Genomic DNA, 26,152 nt, shown 5'->3' on the forward strand with positions numbered 1-26,152 from the left:
TTCTTGGCACACTTTGGGCCCTTTAGTACCAACTGAGCATTGTTTAAACACAACAACCTGAGTATTGTTTCTGACCATATCCATCTCTTTATGACTACAGTGTATCTATCTTCTGATGGCCACTTCCAGCAGGATAATGCACCACGGCACAAAGCTCAAATCATCTCAGACTGGTGTCTTGAACATGACAATGAGTTCACTTTACTCAAATGGCCTCCACAGTCACCAGATCTCAATCCAAATAGAGCAGCTTTGTGATGTGGTGGAACGGGAGATTCACATCATGGATGTGCAGCCGACAAATCTGCAGCAACTGCGTGATGCTATCATGTCAATATGGACCAAAATCTCTGAGGAATGTTTCCAACACCTTGTTGAATCTATACCACGAAGAATTAAGGCAGTTCTGAAGGCAAAAGGGGGTCCAACCCAGCAAGGTGTACCTAATAAACCAGTGAATTCTTGATCTCTTGGATTATGGTATTGAATACTCACATTCCACTGCTGGTTATATATGATCTATATATTCATGTACGTGACGAATAAAAATCTTGAATACCACCACCAGTGAAGAAAATCTCCAATATAAAAATAAATGTTAGGCAGCCAATGAGAGGCAGGATTTTAGAGTTTTATTATTATTATTATTAATTAGGTTGTCAGAGTTTGATTAATTTAACTGGGTACTGTATATAAAACATTAAAAATATGGATTCAGTACTGTATATAAAAAACAAAGGCATAATTTGAAAAACCAAGTCTTGTGCATCATAGGGAATAATATTCGGAATATTTTACAGTTGGTTTAATACCTTTAAAATCAAATAGTGTTGTCGTTTAATGGGTTTATATTATTACATACATTAAAAGTTGTAAAATTATTATAAAACACAGAAAATGGTAATTCCAAAAATGGAGCTGTGTGCAATAACAGATTCTGAACATTTTATTATTGGTTTTATATTCTAATGACACGTAAATTGTTTAAATAATTGGAAGTGTTTTTTTTTGTTGTTGTTTTTTTACTTTTTTCCCCCTAAAAATTAAGCCTCGTGCAACGTAAAGGGCATCTGAGTTAGTTTAGGCTCAAAACATAGCAACCGCAAAGAGTTTAATTGGCAAAAAAAAAAAAAAAAAACATTGTCCAATGCTTGTCAAACGTCAAAGTAACTTTACCGCCGTCACACGCCCTCCTCTCTCAGCTGGAGAATGTGCCCACCGAACTGTACATCCGCTTATTCTTCTGTATTACACACGACTTTCCGTGTACTCGGTCTCTCCAGATGTCCGTGATTAACACCCCAGCTGTGACAGTGTGAGTGTACGGCTCAGGTGAAGATGGCGAGGGGACCGTCGCGCGCACCGGTGCTCGTGCTTCTATCGCATCTGTTCATCCACGCTCTTCTGGCGCAGGAGCTGCCCATCAACGGCGTGAACGGATACAGTCTGCACCCACCGTATTTTAATCTAGCGGAGGGGACGAAAATCACGGCCACGGCAACCTGCGGAGTGGACGAGCACGAGCAGCCGATTCAAGACCTGTACTGCCAACTGGTCGGGGGCCCCGTGTTAGGGGACCCGAGTCAGACGATTCAGGTAAAGATGTGCGACACATTTATACTTTTTTAAGGTTTACATTACTAAAAATAGATAAAAGTACTCGTCGATGTTAGTTATTTTCAGTTATAGCCAAAATAGGATTGTCTTGGACTTTGTGAAATGCATTTTTTATCGTTTTTATACATAAATATATCAGATGCTACCATAGTGCTGAATAATTAATGTTAATTTGCTTGGTATTCCAACTGACATCAGGCACCTCCATAAGATTTATTACCACATTTCCATTGTAACAAAAGGTGGTATTTATATTTTATATTATTATTTTTTTTTTTGATAGCCTATCTATATAAACAGGTCACGACAGTGCTTTGGGTTTGAGGAACTGTGCAAGATCTTGATCTTTTTTTTGAGAGCACCTGCTTAAGGTGGAAAAAGCTATAAGGTGCTATTGTTCCTCATAAGAGACCCCCACTGAAGCTTCATAAGAAGCAGGCTTATAAAGACTCGACATGGCTTTTTGGCGAGTGAGTGAAATGTTTAAACATTGTAAAGATGTTTAACTATCCAAGATGGATAGTTGTTTATTTGCACACTCTCTCCCTGTACTGAAAGAATTATGCAAATCAGGTAACAGCGCAGACATGCCCCAAAATTTGGTGCCGAATTTCAATTTGCATGTTAAGTGTCTATTGTCAAGTGTTTCGTGACCTCACCCCAGATAGTATCAACTAGTTTTTTGACCTTAGAGGAGTTAGTTTACCTCATACAGCTTTCAATTTGTCTAATAAGATCTAAACTAAAAGCAGATCACGTTACAAAAAGGTGTGATTTACCAAAGTACTTGTAGAGATATCTTTCAGCTAAATGTTGTGTCTACCTGTGTTATCAGGGCCAGCACTGTGACATCTGCTCCTCTGAAGACACTAACAGAGCGCATCCCATCAACAATGCCATCGATGGCACCGAACGATGGTGGCAAAGCCCTCCGCTCTCCCGCAGTGAAAACTACAACCAGGTCAACGTCACTCTGGACCTAGGACAGGTATGTTTCTGGTGCACTCCTTACGTTTGTCTAACTCCACACACGTGGTCATATTATTCAGCGTACAGTAGAGTCATCTGATACTCGGCTACAGCAGACACTTTTGTGGATTGGACATGAGTGTAGAATTTCAATGAGATGAATCTCATCCATTCATCCACTCATCCATCTGCACATGATTCAGTCTGGGACTACCTACCTGAGATTTCAGTGAGCAGAACCCCAACACTGATTAAACAATGTACAAGTAATAGGCTAGCAATTTAGTCATTTTGAGAAATTGTTTTATTATGTGATAAGAAGTTAACAAAGTGACGCAAGAACAAAAATGTAAATGTATAGGCATTACCGTTGTGAACATTTGGAGTGGGTCAGATTATTACATTGTTTATTCAGAGCTATAAATGAAGTATGAGGAGCAGTAATTGTGATGCTGCTTTGGAGGCTTCCTCTAACACAGATATGAGGCTCTTTCTGACCCCTCAGAACAGATGAATTAGATCTGAAGGTTAGTTACTTAATATCTGTCTCAACCTGCTCAGGGACAAAACGACCCTCCCCATCACAACCACAGTTCATGTCCCGCTTCTCTCACTCACTCTCTTTTTCAGTTTGTTAAATGACCCTAGACACTTTTTGCACATGTTCCCTGCTTTCTATGGACATGAATGCTGAGGATCTCGAGTTAACAGCAATGACACACATTAATTGATCCTCAAGATGCATTCGAGTATTAACCAGGGTTTATGCAATCATGTCAGCAAGCTTACTTTAAAGTTACTGTAAAAGTTCAATTTAACATGTTTCGGGTTTGGTGTCAATAAACCAAATGATTTGAACCAATACTTTTTTCTCATAGTGACCTGAGATTCGATAAGTGAGCTGAGTAAATGTAGTATTTATTAATCTAAATGCAAATTATATTTAGGATGTAAATGACTGAAACTGTAAATGTTAGAGATGCACTACTGATGTATCGGCTGCCAGTATTTTAGCCGATGCAAAAGCTAAGCTAAAAACATTAAGAGTACATACACAAGCCGAAAATAGTTTTCCACTTTACTGGGACCTCTCCTAGCCAAATGCTCACTGTTAATGTAACCTCATTTATGTGTGTGATCCCTCAGGGCACATTATTTTAATATCACTCAGAGTATAGTATTAAAGAAAAAAACTAACTCTGTCTTGCTGCCAACGGCACTTAAATGCCTGGGAAATAACCACTAATTTACTAATTATCTAAGCCAAAACATTTCTGAAGCTCTTTTCTGAAGTATTCAGACATCAACCTGTAACTATTTGAGGAAGGTCATGGATAGATCCCATCCCATCAGGAAACAGGTCAAAATTTTACCCCACACTTGTTTATTTCTTATTTTTTCCTTCTATTTCTTATGCATGTTCGTTCACACAAGTGAAATGGCTTGTGCACAAGTTTGCACTTGTTCGCAATTTCTCAGAAGCAATTTAAACATTTGTAGACCTAAAAATACACTTCTTCCAAACCATAGTAGAAATCTTTTGCCCTTTTCTGGGGCCCTTTTGTTGCATATGAAACAATAGTTAAAAAAAAGACAAAGTCTAATCCAGAGCTGCACTGTACTCTGTGTGAGTGTGTTTGAGTGTATTGTGGGGGTTGAGTGGGACTCAGTGGGGACTAAAGTGCCCCATTGTGTGCCATGCGTGGAGATGGGCATGCCGCCAGTCGTGAGAGCAGGACAGAACTAAAGTTTTCCTGTCATCTAGTAAGGACTGAGTTTATCCAATGGCAAGGCAGTAGAATTGGATCTATTGATCTCACTTATTTTTTCACTCTCTTTTGGTCTATTAAAATAGTCAGTTGTTCACCCTATCCTTGCCTGGCATCAGTTTTCCTGCCATTGTGTAGAGATCATGTGATCATGAGCTAGCTTAAAATGACTGTATGACTTGTTACTGTGGAACACAAAATAAGATATTTTAAAGAATGTTTCAACTAATTTTGTCCATATAAGGAAAGTCAGTAGGGTCCAAAATAAATTCAGTTCCATTGACTTTCACTGTATGGACAACACACTTTCCACAGATGAAAGAAAGTTATACAGGTTTGGAAAGGGTTGGAAAATGAATAGATTTTTATAAAAAAAATTGTATTACATACAATGACACAAATTTTCCACTGACAGTGCATTATGCCTCATGATATTTTTGAGGCGGGAGAATTTTAGATGGCATGTTGGGGGCTGTCATTGTTGTTTTCAAACCGAAATGTGGCAGAGTTCAGCAATGCCCCCGATTCCTGTCGAAACCTGTTCCTTCGTGCAGTTGAGAAAGAAACCCACCTCCACGTCTCCAAGGCCTCTCAAGCTGGGTTTCCGTCACCCTGCTTTTATGCAAATTTTTAAGTAAAGTATTGCATCAGAATCGAATGATGGAAACGCTGAATTTAAAAACAAAATGCCTTAATTTGCAAAAATGTTTTTATGCTCGCTTGAGGTGGTTTTTGACTTGTGAGAAGAAGGGTTAATGCGAATAATGGGAGATGGAAATGCATTTTGCGAATAAATTCCTCAGAGCGCATCAAAAAAGTCATGTGACTTTGCGCTATGGGACGGTAAATCCTGACTAACCAGTGGACCGATCTTGTTCCACAGCATCTGAAATGTTATATGGTCACTCGAAAGTGCCCGAGCAAAAGTCTGTCATCAAAGTATTTCTGTATAATTGCCTCCCTGAACTGTTAAACGACTGCATTCCCAAACAGCAGCATCCACCTCTGAAAGCAATAACCGCTTTTATTGTGTTTTGTTTGCTCGTTCTGATGTGCAAGTAATTTATTATATAGGAAAATGATTATATTCAGAAGAACATGGTTTTCTTTTTAATGAAATACCAATGGTTATACAGGCTATTATAACTTGTTTAACATATTCTTAATTCTTTCAAGCAGACATATTTATTTCTATAAATAGATTTAGATTAATCTTTAGGAATACTAAAGTTTTCAATCAAGAGCAGTGTGTGTGTCTTTTGTTGCTTGATTAACCTTGATGACTATGACAATAGCAACTACATAATGCTGCTATCCCTTTAAAAACGAATACACAGCTGCAATGGATACAATGTACTGATACACGCATTTTTAAAGTTTTATGCGACATTGCAGCAAGTGTACGTTAGCTTATGTCCCGACGGTTCATACGTAGGCTACGCATCTAACCTGAATAAAACCCTTCCCAAATTGTCCCATTCATTGACGAAAATGTCAATAGATTTACGTCATAGTTTTTGTCATTCAAAAAGAGTTTTGGTTCATTATCATCTCATTGTCGTCAGTGAAAAAAATTTAATTGACAGAAATTATGACTAAAATTATTTGTCAACAAAATGAACACTGCATCTGACCAAAGCTGAGGCAGTCAGAATGAGACAAGGCGGGGTTTGAAAAGAAAAAGGAATTTGGAATTTATTATTTAATGCGGGATGTCACAAAGTTTGGCAAATTTGGAATCGCGGAATCCAGTCAAAATGGAATTTGGTATATAACGAAGAATGTCATGAAGTTTGTAAAATTTTGGATGAATTAAAGGGTTAGTTCACCCAGATAGCAAAATTATGTAATTAATAACTTACCCTCATGTTGTTTCAAACCCGTAAGACCTCCGTTCATCTTCAGAACACAGTTTAAGATATTTTAGATTTAGTCCGAGAGCTCTGTCCCTCCATTGAAGCTGTGTGTACGGTATACTGTCCATGTCCAGAAAGGTAAGAAAAACATCATCAAAGTAGTCCATATGACATCAGAGGGTCAGTTAGAATTTTTTGAAGCATCGAAAATACATTTTGGTCCAAAAATAGCAAAAACGACGACTTTATTCAGCATTGTCTTCTCTTCCAGATCTGTTGTGAGAGAGAGTTCAAAACAAAGCAGTCTGGATATCCGGTTCGCGAACGAATCATTCAGTTCACCAAATCGAACTGAATCGTTTTAAACGGTTCGCATCTCTAATACGCATTAATCCACAAATGACTTAAGCTGTTAACTTTTTTTTTAATGTGGCTGACACTCCCTCTGAGTTCAAACAAACCAATATCCCGGAGTAATGCATGCACTCAAACAGTACACTGACTGAACTGCTGTGAAGAGAGAACTGAAGATGAACACCGAGCCGAGCCAGATAACGAACAAAAGACTGACTCATTCACGAGTCAAGAACCGGTTGCATCGGTTTTCGGATCACCAGTAGTTCTTTCGGACAGTTCGATTCAATAAACCGGTTGAAGAAAACGGTTCACCGGTTCTTTTGCGCTCGACGTAATGGCGTCATTGGCGATGATTGCCCTTGATTCAAGCCTTCGGTTTACCTGCGCTCATAACACTAGCACAGAATCAGTTCAGAATCAATCACCAAAAGAATCAGTTCAGTTCAGATCCGCTGTGTGTCAGTCTGCTTCACGCTGAATCACACATGTGCAGTATCATCAGCTCCTCGATTCTTCTTATCTGGCTCGGCTCGGTGTTCATCTTCAGTTCTCTCTTCACAGCAGTTCAGTCAGTGTACTGTTTGAGTGCATGCATTACTCCGGGATATTGGTTTGTTTGAACTCAGAGGGAGTGTCAGCCACATTAAAAAAGTTAACAGCTTAAGTCATTTGTGGATTAATGCGTATTAGAGACGCGAACCGTTTAAAACAATTCAGTTTGATTTGGTGAACTGAATGATTCGTTCGCGAACCGGATATCCAGACTGCTTTGTTTTGAACTCTCTCTCACAACAGACCCGGAAGAGAAGACAATGCTGAATAAAGTCGTCGTTTTTGCTATTTTTGGACCAAAATGTATTTTCGTTGCTTCAAAAAATTCTAACTGACCCTCTGATGTCACATGGACTACTTTGATGATGTTTTTCTTACCTTTCTGGACATGGACAGTATACCGTACACACAGCTTCAATGGAGGGACTGAGAGCTCTCGGACTAAATCTAAAATATCTTAAACTGTGTTCCGAAGATAAACGGAGGTTTTACGGGTTTGAAACAACATGAGGGTAAGTTATTAATTACATAATTTTGCTATCTGGGTGAACTAACCCTTTAACTTATAAAACAGCATTTTGCAGATTTTTGAAAAAATGTAAAATCTTATTGGTGCCAGACTTGCACTGTGACTTTATGAATACAGCACGTTTTTTCTCTAGCATGCTTTCTTATAATAATGGAATATTATGTGGAAAATGTTTTATTTTCTTTAAGTTAATGTGTCATTTTCAGTTAAAATTTATTTATATGGCCCTTTTCATAATAAATATATTTCAAAGCAGATTTACCTTAATTAGTGTGCAATTTTAGTAGTATGCTAGAGAGCAAGTTGTTAAAAAGATTTTATTAACTTATTTTGCTTTTCTTTTTTTTTTCTTTTTTTGAAACCCTTTATGAATAGTTCAATTGAAAATGAAAACTCTGAAGATTCTTAAAAATCTATAAAATATAATATTATAAAATATAAACCTGCAGTCTGCAGAGATTCGATCAGTGTAGCAGAAAGCTATGCAGGTCTTATGTTTTGTCGTGATTTGGTATTTTGTGTACAGATTACCAGTGTCTGCCCATGTTCACACATGCTCAGATGCTTACAGTAGCCAGAGTTCAGAGTTCTGGACACCCATCTATGCACATGTATGTATTAATCTTCAAAATCCTGGTTTGGAGACATAGTTAGCTTACTTTATTCTCTCTCAGTTGACCTATCGGTAAGCCCCGCCCCCCTTAGTTACTGTTGCGAACTCAGACAAACAAACGGAGTTGCTAACTGTCTTACAATGACAGCTTTCAGTGTGAAAACCTTGTCCCTATATCTTTTTGGGAAATTTTGGACACAGAAGGACCACCATTCAAGTGGGACTTAAATATGCTGTGGAGGAATATATACAGTAAATGATTTAAAAATTAATATTGTGAGGATTAATTTGGAAGTGAGAGTTTATAGATTGCTATGCAAGCAGGAGAAGCCTCATGTTACATTCTCCACGATAGCAGATAATGACATCCCGGATCTACACTGTTCATGTATCACAGGGTATGGTTAAATTAATTTACATTTAACCAGTTTAATATGACGTTAGCTAGTTTTCACGATGTTATTAACGGTCTGCTTGAGCAGATGAAAATTGTTACTTAATGAGAACATGACGACCAGAAAACTAACGTTTTTGTCTTCATTGGGATTGGGGGTGAATCCTTTGGAATATTTTGTTCCTTTTTGGGTTTAGGAAACAGAATAAAATAAATTCCATTGCCTATCCTCTCAGGATAGCTGGAATCACTGTTACAAGTACCACAGGCACATCGTTTTTACACTTTTGAAGCATAAACCCCATAACGAAGATGCAAGTTTCTCTATGGGACTGAAACCTACAGATGTCCGAGTTCAGCTCCCTGTGCAACTAATACTCGACTGCCATTGGCTCATCTGCATTCAAGGGGAGGGGCTTACCGATAGGTCTTGTCTTGTCTTCTGTCTGCTTTGCATTATCTCTTATCTTAACCCATTATTTTGTTTTCTCTTACTTACACCGCAGCATTGAGAAGCCAGAAATTCCTTATCTGTACCCATGTGCCTCTTGACTTCAAGTCTTGACTTGTTTTTTGTGGGTCTTTTATAGGCTGATGTATGCTGTAATCTTGATTTGTATGTTCTTTCTTTAACAAAATTTTCATGTCCACGAATAGTGGTGTTTGCTAAGTATCATTATTACTATTACTCGCCCTTAAGGCTTAAGAATTTCAAGAAAGTAAACAATTAGGTGTGCAATTTTTTGCCTTTGTTGGACTATGCAAAAAACAAACATATTAAAAAATCCTGTTGCAACCACCTAGAACAACACCTAGAGCAACCAAAAGTGCCCTATCAAACAGCCAATAAATGGCACAGGGGCACAGGGCAGGTATCATTCATATTTTCTTCAGAAAAGGAAAAAATAGTCGGAACGCTGAGGATCTATCTATCTATCTATCTATCTATCTATCTATCTATCTATCTATCTATCTATCTATCTATCTATCTATCTATCTATCTATCTATCTATCTATCTATCTATCTATCTATATACAGTATATATACACATGACACGCGCCCACACACACACACACACACACACACACACACACACACACACACACGTTGTATTATATTAACATTACCATGTTACCTTCATGTGGTTTAGTTGCATTGGCATTGCATTTATTGTGAAGATTTTTTTATGTTTTGTTCTTTTTTGTTAGCATTTTTATGGATTTCTTTATTTTCAAAATACATTTTTCTTCATTATTTTATTATTTTAATTAATTTAATAATTCATAAAACTACTATACAAATCTACACCTTCTATAAGTATTTATTTATTTATAAAACATTGTTCTCTTCTCATCTGCTCTATCTATCTATAAATTGCTTGTGTTGCTTGTGTTGTTAAAGTCACTTTGTCTCTGAATATTATGAGTGACATAAATTAAATAAATGACCAATTATCTTTTAAGGCCCTCACAAAAAAATATAGGCTAATAAGTTGTAAAAGAGTATAGATGAGGGTGAGGGGCATGAATGTGACGTCCCTCTACATACTGGATTTCTGTCACGCTAAAGCATGTGCAGACATGGTTTTTCAGGAGCTTGATGATTGACATAGCATTCATGTGTCCTCTGACTGTGTGCTTCCACTCTTATCACACACAAAAGAAAATTCAGAAAGCATTCAACAAAGGAATTTTTGCGATCATTAAGCCCAAGGGAATCTGGACACAACTGGACTTTCATTGAACATTTCAAACACTGACTTCATACTGCAGCAAACCCATCCAAACCAAACGAAAAGAGTCCAGTTATGTCCATGTCTTTGATTTAGTCACAGTGGGAGAACATCTGTGGACCTCAGTGACTTTAATCAGTCCATCAGTCACGTAAAAACAACATTGCTTTGGCATTAATATGAACTCACAACCATATCTGACTCTTATTAATGCAGGCTCATCTGTTTTTGAGCTTGTGTGCGATGACTTCATGTGAAAAGTTGCTGGAAGTTCATTGGCCTTATTCATATAAGACGTTATTCATATGTGGACCTACACTGAAAATCTTTTTATTTTTGCCAGCTTTTCCATGTTGCATATGTGCTCATCAAATTTGCCAACTCGCCCCGGCCGGACCTGTGGGTGCTGGAGCACTCCATTGACTTTGGGAAAACATACAAGCCGTGGCAGTTCTTCGCCTGTGAGTATAACTGAAATGAGCATTTTATCATTGTACTTGGGTGTTATGCACTTTATATTGTTTCTATTAATTTAATAATTTATATAAATTATATTTATACTCATATGTTATGTTTATATTAATTTATTATTTATATTAAATTATATTTCATTATTTTATTTTTATTAATGGTTATTAATAATAATTTGAAATACCTTTGTATTATGTTTTGTTTGAACATGTTTATTAAAATGGTTATTTTCTTTTGATCACGTTTACAAATCTTTATCAGTTACTATTACAGTACAAGTATCAATATAACAAAAAACTTGTATTTCCTCATACTTTCATATTCTTACATGGAATTGTAATTAAGGATATTAATAATCGAATCAAAGTACATTAATGTTCAAAGTCCACTAATTTACTTAAAGCCGACATGAAACAGAAGCTGCGATCATCATTTCTTTCCTAATATGTGACCCTGGACCACAAAACCAGTCTTAATTGTAATTTTTCGAAATTGAGAATTTTGTACATCATCTGAAAGCTGAATAAATAAGCTTTGCATTGATGTATGGTTTATTAGGAGGACAATATTTGGCTGAGATACAACTATTTGAAAAGCTGTAATCTGAGGGTGCAAAAAAATCAAAATACTGAGAAAATCTCAGTTGAAGTCCAAATGAATTCTTAGCAATGCATATTACTAATCAAAAATTAAGAAATTTACAAAATACCTTCATCCAACATGATCTTTACTTAATATCCTAATGAGTTTTGGCATAAAAGAAAAATCGATATTTTTGACCCATACAATGTATTTTGGCTATTGCTACAAATATACCCCAGCGACTTAAGACTGGTTTTGTGCTCCAGGGTCACATATGAGCTATTTCCAGGTGAAACAGCTTATTGGAAAAACTAAAATAAAATAGAGCAGGACTTTGTCCAGGAATTGATTTTTGGATCTTATGTAAGTGACAGAGATGTCATTGTTTACGCCTTTGTTTTTGCTCCAGCCTCTAAGACAGACTGTATCGAGCGGTTTGGCCAGAGAACTATCGAGAGGATCAACCATGATGACGATATCATCTGCACAACAGAGTACTCACGCATTGTCCCTTTAGAGAATGGAGAGGTACAGACACAGACAAACTCTGACTTCTGCCCACTTTCTCTCCTGCTTCTATCTCTGTCAGTGCACTTCTATACTTATAGTATTCATACTTTAGGTATGATTGTGAAGTCAGGCTTTTTTTTGATTGTTAAATCACACGTTCAGATTGTGGTGTCTCTGGTAAACGGACGTCCGGGTGCCATGAACTTCTCTTACTCTCCTGTTCTGAGGGAGTTCACCAAGGCCACCAACATCCGCCTGCGCTTCCTGCGCACCAACACACTGCTGGGACACCTGATGGGCAAAGCCCTGAGAGACCCCACCGTCACACGAAGAGTAAGATTCAGTTGTTTGAATGGACAGAAATTACAAATGAAACGCTATCACATTCATGTATAATATAATATCTATTTTTTTCAGTATTACTACAGTATTAAAGACATCAGTATTGGAGGGAGATGTGTGTGTAATGGCCACGCTCAGGTCTGTAACGCCCAAGACCCCAATGACCCATACAGGTAAGTGACTTTAAAAAACCATCGCATCAGAGCATGTGAACATCCTGCCAGGCTACAATGTGCCACAACCTTCAAGAAGCTTTACGATTAATCACTTTCCTCTACTCGTACTACTATTCTACTATTCAAAGGTTTTTTGAAAGATGTTAATACTTTTATGAAGCAGGGATGTATTCAATTGTTCAAAACTAATTCAAAACATTTATAATGTTACAAAACACTTCAAATACGTTCTGTTCTTTGAAAACTACTGAAAGTTGAGTCATCTCTTACTATCCCTTCAAAGAATCCTGAAAAAGAATGTTTTGTTTTCAACAAATAATAAGAAGATAATAAGAAATGTTTCTTGAGCACTAAATCGATTACTAAATCGATTATAGATCGATTACTCAAGGATTAAGGGACACCGAAGACTAGCTTTACCATCACAGATATCAATTAGGCTTTAAAATCGAAGGCTTCTTCTAAGCCTTTCAATGTGTGTAATTGGCTGTTTGTTGTCAACAGTTCAGAAGACTTGAATTTTATGCACTTTATTTCACGTCTTCTGAACTGTTGACAACAAACACTCTCTTACCCCCATTGAAAGACTTGGAAGAGCAAGGACAGTTGTTAATATAACTTCGATTGGATTATTCTGAAAGAAGAGAGTCACACACACCCAGGATGCTTCGAGGATGAGTAGAAGATGGATGAATTTTCATTCTTGGGTGAACTAATCCTATAACCCTTTCAGACTCTCAGGTTTTAAAGACTCTCTCGCTTTCTCTCTAATTCACTCTTTTCCTGGAAGCTGCGAGGTCAAGTTTAGACACTTGAATAAAAGCTCTTGCGTGGCTCATTTGAGGCCCATAGACATGAAGTACTTTAGTATTTGCATATAGTGGCCCCTCAAGATTGAGACAGAAAAAGGAGAAGAGTGATTCTCATGAAAATAACTGTCAAACATGGCAGTGGGAATTTCTCTATAAAATTCATTCTAAAATTCTATTCTTAAACATTAACAAAATGCATGTGCATAATGTACACATTTCTCCACAAACATATAACATAATTAAAAATTTGCTCAAATAGCTCATTAATTTTAGTTTTGAAGATATAAACTTGTATGGTTGTTAACCTGTGATTTGTCTTTAATGTCAGGCTTCAGTGTGACTGCCAGCACAGCACTTGTGGGCCGTCATGTGAACGCTGTTGCCCCGGGTTCAACCAGTACCCCTGGAAACCAGCCACGACTTCCAGCGCCAATGAATGTGAACGTGAGTGTTCCTCTCTCTGCATCCAGTGAGCCAACAAAACAAAAAGATAGTACCTGCCGGGACCCTCCTCGACACAGTGTGAACAAAACATGATTTCTCTCCTGTGGGAGATTATTTCTTGATGACAGAACAGCATTTTCTTTATTCTTTCTAACAGTGCTCTTATGTGTTAATATACTTGACATTTATGTATTGTGCATTTATGTATAAATAGAAATTACATTTAGTCATTAAGTATGAGTGTGACTTCCAGAGCTCAGAAATGCTCAGAATCTTGAATTCTGAGTGTTATGTGATATGTGGCGCCATGTTGGATTTCCCAGCAGCGAGAGAGAATGAGCAAAGATACTTCTGGAGAAAGAGAGACGGTCTTTTTCTCTATTTTTGTAAATACACAAATATGCTGAATAACTAAACCAATTTTAAAATATAAAACATTTCGAAACAGAACTTTAGACTATATTGGCCTTTAAAACAATTCAACATTACATTGCATCTTGACCTATCAATAAATATATTATTTTTCGAATATGTAAAAATATACTGTATGCTGTGCTTATAGACACCAAACAGATAATTATGATTCATGCAACAGATGCCTGTTAACTCATTTGCACAAAACAAATCATATAAATGAAAACACACAGGGAAATTTATTGTTATTTAACTACATAAAAAAAAAACTAGTCAGTCTTGATTTGTCTATTCGAAAATTGATTTATTATACATTTTCATTGAAAATTTTTGCTATTTTATTGTTTATTTTAACTAAATTTAAAAACATTAACAATTCTAAAAGTGTGTGTATTTTATTTAATAAATATTTTAGTTTTAATTATTAAACTGATAATTTATTTATTTATTTATTTATTTATTTATTTATTTATTTATTTTTAAGCAGCAATCCTAGACCTCCAAGTAAAAATGGCTACCTGATATCTTTATAAATGTAGATATATATGAGCATTTTAGGCCACAGATTGGTTTGCTTCATATTGTTGATTATGCGAGGATGTTTACAGGTTCAGTTCAGGATCTGTGTAGTCTCTGCTTTAGTATGACACCAGAGTGTAATGCATTAAATCTCCATAATCTTCGGCAAGAAGGAGGCGGGAACCGGCGGACAATCAAAATGAAACTTTAATTACAAAATAAACACAAAACAGCGCACCAGCCCCTCACGGACGACTGGTGCACTCAAATAAAACCAAAACACAACTAAAAGCCCAGGCCTGGTCCTCTCTCGTCCTTCACTGTCGTCGCTCCAGTTTTATATCCTTCCATCTCCTACGTGGGACTCGAGACCGGCGGTGGGCCGCAGGTGTCACTGATTTGCCCAATCATTGCCGGCCTCACTCCTTGTTCCCACGTCCCTCGGCCCTGCCCCACTCGCCACATACCCCCATTGCCCCTCGCAGGCCGGGTGGTACCCACGAGACTTCGCTCTACTCCCCCCCCCTCCCTCCGGGGGGAATGCTCACGGGGACCTGCGGGAACCTGGGGGTAGGACAGACGAGGCGAGAGAAAAGGAGATGGAAGGAGGAGCGACAGAGACGAGAGAGGGGAGAGAAAAAAAAAAATTCTGGTTCCCAGACGCACTGCTGCTCGGCCCTCCACCAGCTGAGTGATCTCCTCCGCAGTGCCTGGCGGTGGTACTGGACGGCCCTCGGCGGACGGCACGACACTCCTCCACCGCCCGGTGGACGGCGACGGCTCCTCCGATTTTGGGCAGCCGGCAGGAGTCCCCCGTTCCCTGCTCCTCCCCGTTCAGGCGGACGGCAGCAGGCTCCGGCCACCTGGCGAACGGCGCCGACTCCTCCGCTCCCTCACGGATGGCAGCCGCCCCTCCTTATCGTGGGTGGTTGGCAGCGAGCTCGCCCGTCCCCGGCAACTCGCTCCAGTCCACCGCCTCGAGCGTCCATGGCGGCATCCTCCTCGCCTGCTCTGTGGCACCGCGGATTCACCACAGCGGCGAGGGATCTTCAGCAGCGCGTCCCTCCTTCTCCCGGGCTTCGGCACCACTGTAATGCATTAAAACTTTGCTAATCATCGGGAAGAAGGAGACGGGAACCGGCGGACAATCAAATGAAACTTTAATAATCACAAAATAAACAAAACAGCGCATCAGCCCCTCACGGTCGACTGGTGCGCTCAAATAAAAACATAAACACAACTAAAAGCCCAGGCCTGGTCCTCTCTCGTCCTTCACTGTCGTCGCTCCAGTTTTATATCCTTCCATCTCCTACGTGGGACTCGAGACCGGCGGTGGGCCGCAGGTGTCACTGATTTGCCCAATCATTGCCGGCCTCACTCCTTGTTCCCACGTCCCTCGGCCCCGCCCCACTCGCTACACAGAGTCTGTGTGAATAAGAGCTCCAGCCTGCTGTGAGCTCATACAGATGCTAATCCAGTCTGGCTTCTCTCACACGCTGTAAAAACAGTCCCACAGTGCTTTTAAGAGCCTCACTCTCTGGGTATTTTTTTATAAAACAGATAGTTCCGGACCTTGATTCTGATTGGTTGAGCCACGTTTGAAGCTGTTGTAAATTACACTATAAACACACACCTCAGTTTACTTCTGTGTGTTGCTCGCCAACTACTTTGTTGGAATCACAACTGTTTCTGAGGAACTACATTGTTTGGTGGAAGAATACTGTTTTTATTTATATCATTGCACTTTATTTGCTCTGTTTTATTCTGTGAAACATTACTACATATATGGAGTAACTGTTTTATGAAAGAAATAAGCCCCATGAAGCCGTGGTTTAACACAGTGAATTTATAACAGCTAAGGGTTTCTTAGCTGTTATAAACCATGGCTTCTTGGGCTAATTGCTTTCATTTTGTTAATATGTTTTAACTTGTATTTCCAGCTACGATCTCTTGTTTTTTCCTTTGCTAACTTCACCCATTGCTAATGACTCTTTTTTTCTTTCTTTTTCCCTTCTCTGTTGTCATTATTCCTCTCGGGACAGTCTGAACTCTTCAGGAGTATTTAATATCTGTCCTTCTTGTATATCGTACATCTCTGTACTGCCAGATGAGTTATTAAGCTCAGCGTGTTTCATCTCAAGGCTGATTATATAGTGGCATAACTGTGTTGTGTGTTTGTTTGCAGCTTGTAACTGCCACAGACACTCATCAGAGTGCTATTATGATCCAGAGATCGACCATCGGAGAGCCAGTCTCAACATGCAGGGCCAGTACAGGGGCGGAGGAGTGTGCATCGAATGCCAGGTGGGCTCAGCTGTACAAACACACTAATAACACCAAAGTGGTACAGATACACTGACTGTGGCTCAAGACCTACCTAGACACTATGGGCAACATAAATGCATACACATTTGTGGGAATCAAATGCACGCTCACTAGGTTTGGAAACAGCTGTTGATGTTTTTGCAAGTACATCCTATGATTTTTATTCTTCCAAAGCATCACACCACAGGCATCAACTGTGAGCGCTGTATTCCTGGGTACTACAGATCAGCTTATCATCCTCTGGAGTCCCCATTCGCCTGTTCAAGTGAGTCTCCAGTCATGCACACTTACACAGTATTGTTTTAGTATTTTATATATATATAAAAGATTATAGTTTTAGTTAGTAACAAAACTGTTCATACATAAATATGAATGAAATTTGAAGTGCATGCATGCATACTGATACTAATAAAGCATGTTCCTTTCTTTTGCTTGCTTTTCCATAATTCTCTCATGTGTTTTGCAGAGTGTCAGTGTGAGTCTGAGTTCACTGACGGCAGATGTGAGGATCTGACCGGACGCTGTTACTGTAAACCCAATTACACCGGCGAGAACTGCGACACATGTGCAGAGGGATACAGAGGCTTCCCTGAATGCTACCGTAAGTCTCTGTGTAGCTCTGAAGCTTTCATGAAGGTTTGAGACAGTATATTTCAGCTCTAAATAGCTCTCAAACAAATAATTAGTATATATGTGTGTAAAGAAATTCTCCTCGTTGATGATACAGTTTGCTTGTGTTTATTTCTGTCAGAGGTCTACATCAGAGGAGAGGCCAGACCTGCAGCGGAAATCATCAGTAAGACATTGATTTGATTCCGTTTGATTCGACTTGATGCAACCTGGTTTCATTCTTATTCTTATTCGTTGATTTCTCATACTTTTTCGTTACGTTCTTGTGCTGTGCAGATTGCAAGTGCAGTGCTGCAGGTACAGAAGGGAACTCCTGCAGGCCGGACCCTCGCACCAATACATGTGTGTGTAAACCTGAATTCACTGGAGAACACTGTGACACCTGCGCTCCTGGTCACTTCGGCCTCAGCTGCCAGCGTAAGGACACACACACACACTGTATTATGTATATGTGTGTGCCTGTCCATTGCATGGTCCAGATCAGATCGGCTGTCCCATTCTGCCCATTTCTAACTTTCATGTGTAATCCACTGCAGCAGGTGACATATGAGCAAACACATGCAGATTGTTGATCAGTGTTTGTCTGTCTGCTGAACTGCTGTTGATCTTGTGCATAGTCTGAGTGTTGTGGAGCACAGTATACCACCCAATGACAAAGGCAATACAAACATTGCCACATTCTAGCTCTTCTTCCTTCCCTCAGGCTGTCAGTGTTTAGGCCAGGGCTGTCTGGATGGGTCCTGTGATGCAGTAACGGGTCAGTGTGTATGTCGGAGTGGGTTTCAGGGGTATTCATGCGAGCAGTGTGCACCCGGCTACTTCAACTACCCACTGTGCCAATGTGAGTGCTTGCCAACTCTAAACTCACTAAAATCAAAATCCCCCATGATTATAGCCAAACCGTGAACCTTACACTACAGCCACAATAACTGTTTCCTGTTCTTTTACTGCTCTTTTTAACATCAGTATGAATTTATAATTGACCCTATTTACTTTCTTAACACACATTCTTGGTCTTATTGTTTGATTTATCAGTGCCTCTACGTTTCAGTCACTCTTTCTGCAGTTTACATCATTACACCAGTAGATCTGGATGAAGTCATTTGAATCGTTCTCTCAACCAAATAGATTTGTTTTCTAAAACACTGATTCATTCAGGAACTAATTCAATTGAAAACGCTGATTTCGTTTCGTTGAATTATTTACTCATCCAAATAGATTAAAAAAATGCAATCATTTAGGAACAAAAAAGTGACTTTTTTTATAAGTCAGTCATTGAATCATTTACTCATCCAAATAGTTCTTTTTTTTATTTAAATCATTCAGAAACAACCAAGTGACTGTCTTTTACACAACTGATTTGCTTTAAAATTCAGAATCATTAAGGCAAAATTGTGTCTACTACGATGCAAGATTGTCATTGTTGACTATTAACATTTTCATTAAATGTCCTTTTTCACTTGGACATTTGTCACATTACAGAAGTTAAATGGATTGCAAAAGCATTTCTTGTTGAATTCATACGGTTCACATTTAATTCAGTTTGATGCTCTTTCTCTCTGTAGATTGTGGTTGCAGTGCCGTGGGCTCTATGCCTGAGATATGCGATGCGGCTGGTCGGTGTTTGTGCAGGCCGGAGTTCACTGGTCCTCGCTGTGATCAGTGTCGCTCAGCGATACACTCATATCCAAACTGCCAGAGTGAGAGACACACACACATTAAAGAAAGTCACAGTCTGATGTTTGCAGACTCCCTGTCTGTATTATCTCAATTGTAACTTTTCTGATTCTATCTCCCAGTTTGCACTTGTGACCCTTTCACATCTTTGGACTCCAACTGTAACTTGTCGGGTCAGTGTAACTGCAGACCTAACTACAGTGGCCCCAAATGTGACCAGTGTGCACCCGGATATTATTCCTATCCCAGTTGCACACGTAAGTCACATGACTCTCATTATGAGGCAACACTACCAAGGGAAAGATTGTCTGTGGTCTAAATTGAGGTCTCTCTGTTCCAGCATGTCAGTGTTCAGTGGAGGGCTCTCGCTTCAGCTCCTGTGATCCAGTGTCTGGTCAGTGTGTTTGTCTGCCAAACATTGTGGGTCAGAGGTGTGACAGCTGCAGTCCTGGGTCATATGGCTTTCCCCTCTGCCAAGGTGATCTAACTCAAACCAGTTGCACAAACAATATTCATGGTACTGTGTATTACATTAATTTAAAGTACTTCTGATGATTTTCCTCTCTGTGCTATAGTCGGGACCTGTAACCCAGCAGGCTCTATTCATAATAACATCCTACCCACTGTGGTAAGTATAACTGAGCTTTCTACATTAAACAAGGCCACATTTAAAATTCTAGTTCTAGCATAAAACATATTGTGCTGTAAATTATTCATGCTTTTCATACTGCGCATATCTACACATATATTGAATATTTGGTGAATGTAACAAAAGACTATGTGAAATGACAGTGTGCAGTTTGTAGCAATTCAGCAGTCAGAGAAAAAGTTTTTTATTTTTTTTATTTTATTTTTTATAATAATGCTTATATTCAGTAAGGATGCATTAGACTGATGTTGCATTGAAGTGTGATAGACCCAACAAAAACATTTGCATACTGTACCGTTCAGTGTGTACACTGCATCAATTCCTATTCCAGGGTTTTTCCTACATTGAAAATTTTTTGGCAGCCGCCAAAACGATTTTTTGCCCGCCAAAGCCTTATTTGATCTGTAATTGGTGAAGTAAGTGAAGTGAAAGTAAAAAGTTAAGAAAATCTTTTGACGTGTAATATATTGGATGGATTCATAGTCTCTTAAAGTGACGCGCCTAATTTAGCTACTGGCTGCTGTAATGTTAATCCAAGAAAATGAAAGAAAGAAAATCACACACTGCTCTTGACTGAATTACTTTGTACTTTTAACAAGAATTAATGCACAGTCAAACCAGCAATTATTCAGACACCAGATATATTTTTTATATATTTTTTGGTGCAGGACACTATAATACATTTATGCAGGTGATAATACATTTATGCAGGTGAGTATAGCAAAATAAAGTGACATGTTATACCCAAAAATTCTTCATACAATGGACCACTAGTGAAATTGATTAATAATAATAATAATAATAATAAGAATGATAATGATAATAATAATAAAATTGGGACCAAAAATTATTCAGCACCATATAAAAAAATAATAAGAAAAAGAAAAATCTATACAGTTATGAGGTGTTTTGTGACCCATGAAAAACCCTGTATTCCAGACTCTCAGTGCTTGTTTTGTGTTTCTCAGGGCTCCTGCGAGTGTCGGCCGCATGTAGAGGGGGTGGCGTGTGATCGCTGTAAGCCTCTTTACTGGAATCTTTCTCCTGAAACAGTCTATGGATGCTCAAGTAAGAGACGTTTGGACACAGTGCAAAATGACTGCCATTTTTTTTGTTGTTGGTGGCAATGTAATTTTCTAATCTGTAGCTCATTAGTTAAATTGTATATAAAATGATTATATACAGATTATTTTATAAAGATTATTTGTCTCTGCAAATATATATTATGATTGGTTTTGCAGGCTGTGATTGTAATACATTAGGAACTATAAGTGAGGTTGCAGAGTGCACTCAGGTATGGAAATATAAATAATAACTCGATCTTACAAATGTGATTCAAGAGTGTAGTAAGCAAACCTCCATCTGTGTGTAAATCAGAGCACCGGCCAGTGTTTCTGTAAACCCAATTTGTGCAGTGGCACATGTAATGTGTGCAAGGATGGATACTTCAGCCTTCAGAAGAACAACTACTTTGGGTGCCAAGGTACAAAATCAGCTCCAAGCAGACATTTTAAATAGTGAAATGAAGAGATGGGTTAAACTCTCGCCCCTGTGTGCATGCAGGCTGCCAGTGTGACATTGCAGGATCTGTTGGGCAGGCGTGTGATGAGTTGGGCGGGCGATGTCGATGCAGACCCAATGTGGAGGGACCCAAATGCAACCAGTGAGTGACAGATATAGCAGACAGTGTGCAGTGATCACTTTTATATGTGGCTGGCTGCCATGACTCAGATGTGTTTGTTTAGACCCCGGCCGGATCATTATTTCCCAGACCTGCACCATATGAAGTTTGAGGTGGAGGAAGGCACCACCATGGATGGACGTCCAGTGAGGTTTGGTTACAGTCCTCTGGAGTTTGAGAGCTTCAGCTGGAGGGGATATGCCCAGATGTCTCCCATACAGGTACACAAACAGACTTGAAATCAATTTATTATACTACTGAATGGTAAATAATAATAATAACAACAAATTGTTATAATAATGATAATATAGTAATGTTAATAAAAACTACAAGAACAAGTGTTTTATTATTATTATTATTATTAATAATAATAATAGTAATAATAATTTATTAAAAATTATAATACTGTTCTTAATAATCTAAAATAATAATAATTATTTATTTTAATTATAACAACAACACTATTAATTTGCTAATAAAATATTAATATTCTAAATATTAATATAAATATTGTTGATTAATACAATTTTCTTGTTATTGTTTTGTAATAATTATTATTAGTATTATTTAAAATAATATAGAATGATAATAACAATAGTAATCAATAATATTAATATTTAAAACTACAATAACAACAGTAATAACTGTTAATATTATTAATAATAATAGTCTCTAATAATAATAAATCAATCTATTATTATTGTCTCTAATTACTGTCATCATCATCAAACCTAATCATCATCATCATCGTTATTATATTAGTACATATTATTAGATATTAAATATTATATATTGTAGCAGATTGTGTATTTACTTTTTTTGTAAAGCACTTTTTTCTTGTTTAATATCCTGTTTCACTCAGAAATACGTCACTTTACAGAAGTAAAATATGTTTCATGTTGAAGATATTACTAAATTAATTATGTTCATTATAATAGAAGTGTGAATAGTATGAATAACTATGAATATTAGATCTTTAAAATTAATATATTAAACATTTTTATTATCATTTTGTAGATATTCAAGATGTTCAAGTTGATGCATGTGTGTACAATTAGACTGAGCTGTAGTGTTGTGTGATGTGTGATTGAAATGCACTGTGTCTTTGGCTTGGTTGAGGGCTTCGGTCACTTTTGATTGGTGCTGCTTGTGTACATTGGCTGCTGTGTCGGGCTCAAGTGCTGCTTGGTGGTGGTTTTGAGCAATGTCTTTTCTGTTGTGGGCATCTCTCTGTCCCTCTAGCCTCGGGTTCAGGTTGAGGTGGTGGTTGGCTCTTCAGACTTGTTTCATGTGGTCTTGCACTATGTGAACCGCGGGGATGTTGACATGAGGGGGCGGGTCTCTGTGATCGAGGATGGCAGACACTTCCTCTGTGGAAAATGTAAGTTTTTGAGCACCCTTCTTTTTTAATGATCAGTTTTTCTCCTTCTTTCTTCCTCCACACCTAAATCCTTTGCTCTCCTGCTCTTTTCACAAACCCTCCTTTTCTCCCCATGTCCAAGACACACTCCCACCGCAACCTGCATCTCAGATCACACCCATCTTGATCAGAAAGCCACAGTTCGGGTCTTTAACACAGATCATGTTGTACACCCTCCTCTTCCCCTCTCTCTCCTCTTCTCCCTGTCTTTCTTGTCCTTGATCTCAGAATACGGTTAAAATGACGGTGCACGTGCGTGAAGCAGACATGTATCTCACACGCTTCATCCTCAGATTTGTAAACACGAGGTTGGCCGTGTCGAATGGTAAAATCACAGCCTATCAGAACAGCAGAAGAGGTAAGCATGATGGTTCAATGGGCAGGACTTTCATTCTTTCAGTGAACCCAAAGGAGAGGTCTTTGACATGTTCATTGAGACATATGAATTTTACTTTATTTGATTATTTGACTTTATTTTTTATTTTAGTTAATAGCTAATTTGCTGCATGCGTCCCTTGTTAAGCTTTTACTAAGAATCTAAGAAATCCAAAAATCTACAATCTAAAACTTATAACATATTAATATTAAACATATATGTATGGAAGCCCATTTTCACCACCAAATAAAAATAAAACAAGGTAATTTTTATCTCACAATTATGATTTTTTTCTCAGAATTTCCCCAAATTCTGACTTTATAACTTGCAATCATGAGAAAAAGAGAAAGTCAGAATTGCACCAATTACCTTGTTGTAATTTTTATTTAGTGTATTTTTTATTTAAACAAACTATTGCACAAAATAAAAAGTTATAGCTGCAATTCTGTTTATATTTTAAATGCTATTGATAAATTATTCCATAACTGTACTCCTTTACTTCTGTACTCCAAAAGCTGTCTTGATATACTTGTTTCATAGTAATTCCCCCTTCCTCTTATTTTGGTAGTAATTTACACAGTTTTAGAAGGAAAACAGTATATACATTAAAAAATGTGTAATGCATAAACTTTTCAAAACTAAGTAAACATTGTTTTAGTTTTTTCTCATAATGATGCCATTTCATTTGCTTCTAAACTGTTCCAACATCTATTAAGACACTATTGTTTGGCTTGGCTGCTGTAATAGGTAAATAAAGTCTAATCTTACGGAAACAGTTCAGATTCGTTTTAACAGATATCAAATCTTTTGACCGTTTTAATTTGCATGTGTATTTTTTAGCATTTGGACAGGATTCTTTAATCCCATTCTACTTTCATTGAATGGAAAAGAGAAGCTCGGACATTCTGCTAAACTTCTCCTTTTGTGTTTCACAGAAAAACGAAAGTCCTCATGAGTAAATGCTGACAGCTTTTAATTTAAAAATGAACGGTTCTTTTAGTACAACAGCTAATATCTTGATAATGTTTAATAATGAATGAATATGTAACTTACTGATAAAAAAGGCATAGCCTAGATGCACTGATTGCATTGATTCATCCAGTGCTGTGACTCCATGTCTCCATCTCCATCCTTCTCTTTGCAGGCTCTGAGCAGTCCAAACAGATCGTCTTTACACCCGCTTCAGAACCCACATTCGTGAGCGTGCCTCAGAACAGCTTTGTGGAGCCTTTTGTCTTGAACCCAGGAACCTGGACTGTGATTATTGAGGCGGAGGGCGTTCTGCTGGTAGGACCTTCTCTTAAAAGATGCTTTCTGCATTATTCCTGCATGAATGCACCCTGAACACTCTTTCTTTCTGCAGGACTACCTGGTGCTGTTGCCCAGTGCATATTACGAGGCTCCTATCCTGCAACTTCAAGTGACTGAACCCTGTTCATACAGCAACCCACAGGATGCCAGTCAAAAGTCAGTAGAACAGGAAGTTTTTGTGTGCATATATCATGTTATATGCACTGTGGCTGAAGTAATCTGTCTTTCTGTGTGTTCAGCTGTCTGCAGTACATGTATCTGTCTCTGGATGAGTTCCCATCCGTCTCCAGCGATGATGCCCAGTGCAGGTCTGATAATCACCTGCCCAGACCCTGCTACACTGAAAAGATCACTCCTCGCCATCCCAGCATGGCCATCTGCAGTGGCAATGATGTAAGCATTTTGTGAACATTTCTGAAAATCACAGGAATAACATGCACATACAAATAAAACCCAATATGTGCGTTCAGATGAGAGTTCAGCTGCGTGGTCGTGTTCCTGTTCCTGGAGAGTATGTGTTGGTGGTCGAGTACGCCAGTGAAGATCAGTTTCCTCAAACGTTCATTGTGTCTGTTGATTCCCCGGGTGAAAGCACTCATCTAGAGGAGATAACCCTGCTCCACTGCAAATACAGGTGTGTTTTAATAAACCATTGTTATATACTCATCATTCTTTAAGAGGCAAGGAGATTGCCGTTTAATTCTTTAATTGGTCTTTTTCTTTTCTCTTCATTTTTCTCTGTATTTGCTGATTGATTTGTGCTTATGTGCCTCTGTGTGTGTGTGTGTGTGTAGTTTCCTGTGCCGTGCGGTGTCTGTAGATGACCAGAAGCGTGTGGCGGTCTTTAATCTCTCCACAGATGCTGATATCCAGCTTAGCACAGACAGAAGCAGTTTTTTCCTTGTGAGAGTTATAGTTTTTTCTGCTTGTATCTGTCTATTTGTGTTCACTGTAAACATGGCATTTACAAGTGTGTCTGATTTCCCTTCCAGCACAAAGTGTTCCTCGTCCCTCGCGCTCAGTTCACCATGGAGTACCTGAAGCCCAGCGTCCACTGCATCAGCACACATGGGCACTTCTCTCCAGACAGGTGACTGATACACACAATATGAGCCTTTTGTGTTGCACCATGCGCTATTACACTCAAAAACTTGTTAATTCCACTAAAACCACTTTTTCTTTTATTTCATTGTATTGTTTTTTACTGTGTACAGTTTTTCTAACTACCATTTTAGCTAAAAGAAAATTCTTTCACTGCCTTGCAAGCACTGAACTTATTAAAGTGTTATTTTTCAGCCATTTCTAAATCATGACATTTGACTATCCTACATATTTACAGTTAAATGTACCTACTATCATATGACATTTCCATCATTTTTAGCTATTTTAGGTATCAAAGTGAAGTATATCCATATGTTATTTAT

General features: G+C 38.3%; 1 protein-coding gene across 1 annotated transcript in view; it reads left to right on the top strand.

Moving 5' to 3' along the window:
• The first annotated feature begins 1,307 nt into the window (after window positions 1–1,307).
• The window catches only part of LOC132129137 (laminin subunit alpha-5-like), a 69,162-nt gene continuing 44,317 nt past the window's right edge, over window positions 1,308–26,152 (top strand). The window contains exons 1-29 of the mRNA XM_059540604.1: window positions 1,308–1,596; window positions 2,453–2,605; window positions 10,733–10,850; window positions 11,852–11,970; window positions 12,115–12,285; window positions 12,370–12,467; window positions 13,611–13,726; window positions 16,845–16,963; window positions 17,159–17,249; window positions 17,451–17,585; window positions 17,736–17,780; window positions 17,891–18,031; window positions 18,318–18,455; window positions 19,180–19,314; window positions 19,414–19,548; window positions 19,632–19,769; window positions 19,867–19,919; window positions 20,909–21,008; window positions 21,182–21,234; window positions 21,318–21,423; window positions 21,504–21,603; window positions 21,686–21,842; window positions 23,270–23,399; window positions 24,562–24,704; window positions 24,781–24,884; window positions 24,968–25,121; window positions 25,199–25,362; window positions 25,523–25,631; window positions 25,721–25,818. Coding sequence (XP_059396587.1) covers window positions 1,339–1,596; window positions 2,453–2,605; window positions 10,733–10,850; window positions 11,852–11,970; window positions 12,115–12,285; window positions 12,370–12,467; window positions 13,611–13,726; window positions 16,845–16,963; window positions 17,159–17,249; window positions 17,451–17,585; window positions 17,736–17,780; window positions 17,891–18,031; window positions 18,318–18,455; window positions 19,180–19,314; window positions 19,414–19,548; window positions 19,632–19,769; window positions 19,867–19,919; window positions 20,909–21,008; window positions 21,182–21,234; window positions 21,318–21,423; window positions 21,504–21,603; window positions 21,686–21,842; window positions 23,270–23,399; window positions 24,562–24,704; window positions 24,781–24,884; window positions 24,968–25,121; window positions 25,199–25,362; window positions 25,523–25,631; window positions 25,721–25,818 — 3,581 coding nt within the window. The 5' untranslated portion in view covers window positions 1,308–1,338. The remainder of the gene's footprint in view (window positions 1,597–2,452; window positions 2,606–10,732; window positions 10,851–11,851; window positions 11,971–12,114; window positions 12,286–12,369; window positions 12,468–13,610; window positions 13,727–16,844; window positions 16,964–17,158; window positions 17,250–17,450; window positions 17,586–17,735; window positions 17,781–17,890; window positions 18,032–18,317; window positions 18,456–19,179; window positions 19,315–19,413; window positions 19,549–19,631; window positions 19,770–19,866; window positions 19,920–20,908; window positions 21,009–21,181; window positions 21,235–21,317; window positions 21,424–21,503; window positions 21,604–21,685; window positions 21,843–23,269; window positions 23,400–24,561; window positions 24,705–24,780; window positions 24,885–24,967; window positions 25,122–25,198; window positions 25,363–25,522; window positions 25,632–25,720; window positions 25,819–26,152) is intronic.

This window comes from Carassius carassius, chromosome 46 (assembly GCF_963082965.1).
Source record: "Carassius carassius chromosome 46, fCarCar2.1, whole genome shotgun sequence".
Lineage (NCBI taxonomy): Eukaryota > Metazoa > Chordata > Actinopteri > Cypriniformes > Cyprinidae > Carassius > Carassius carassius.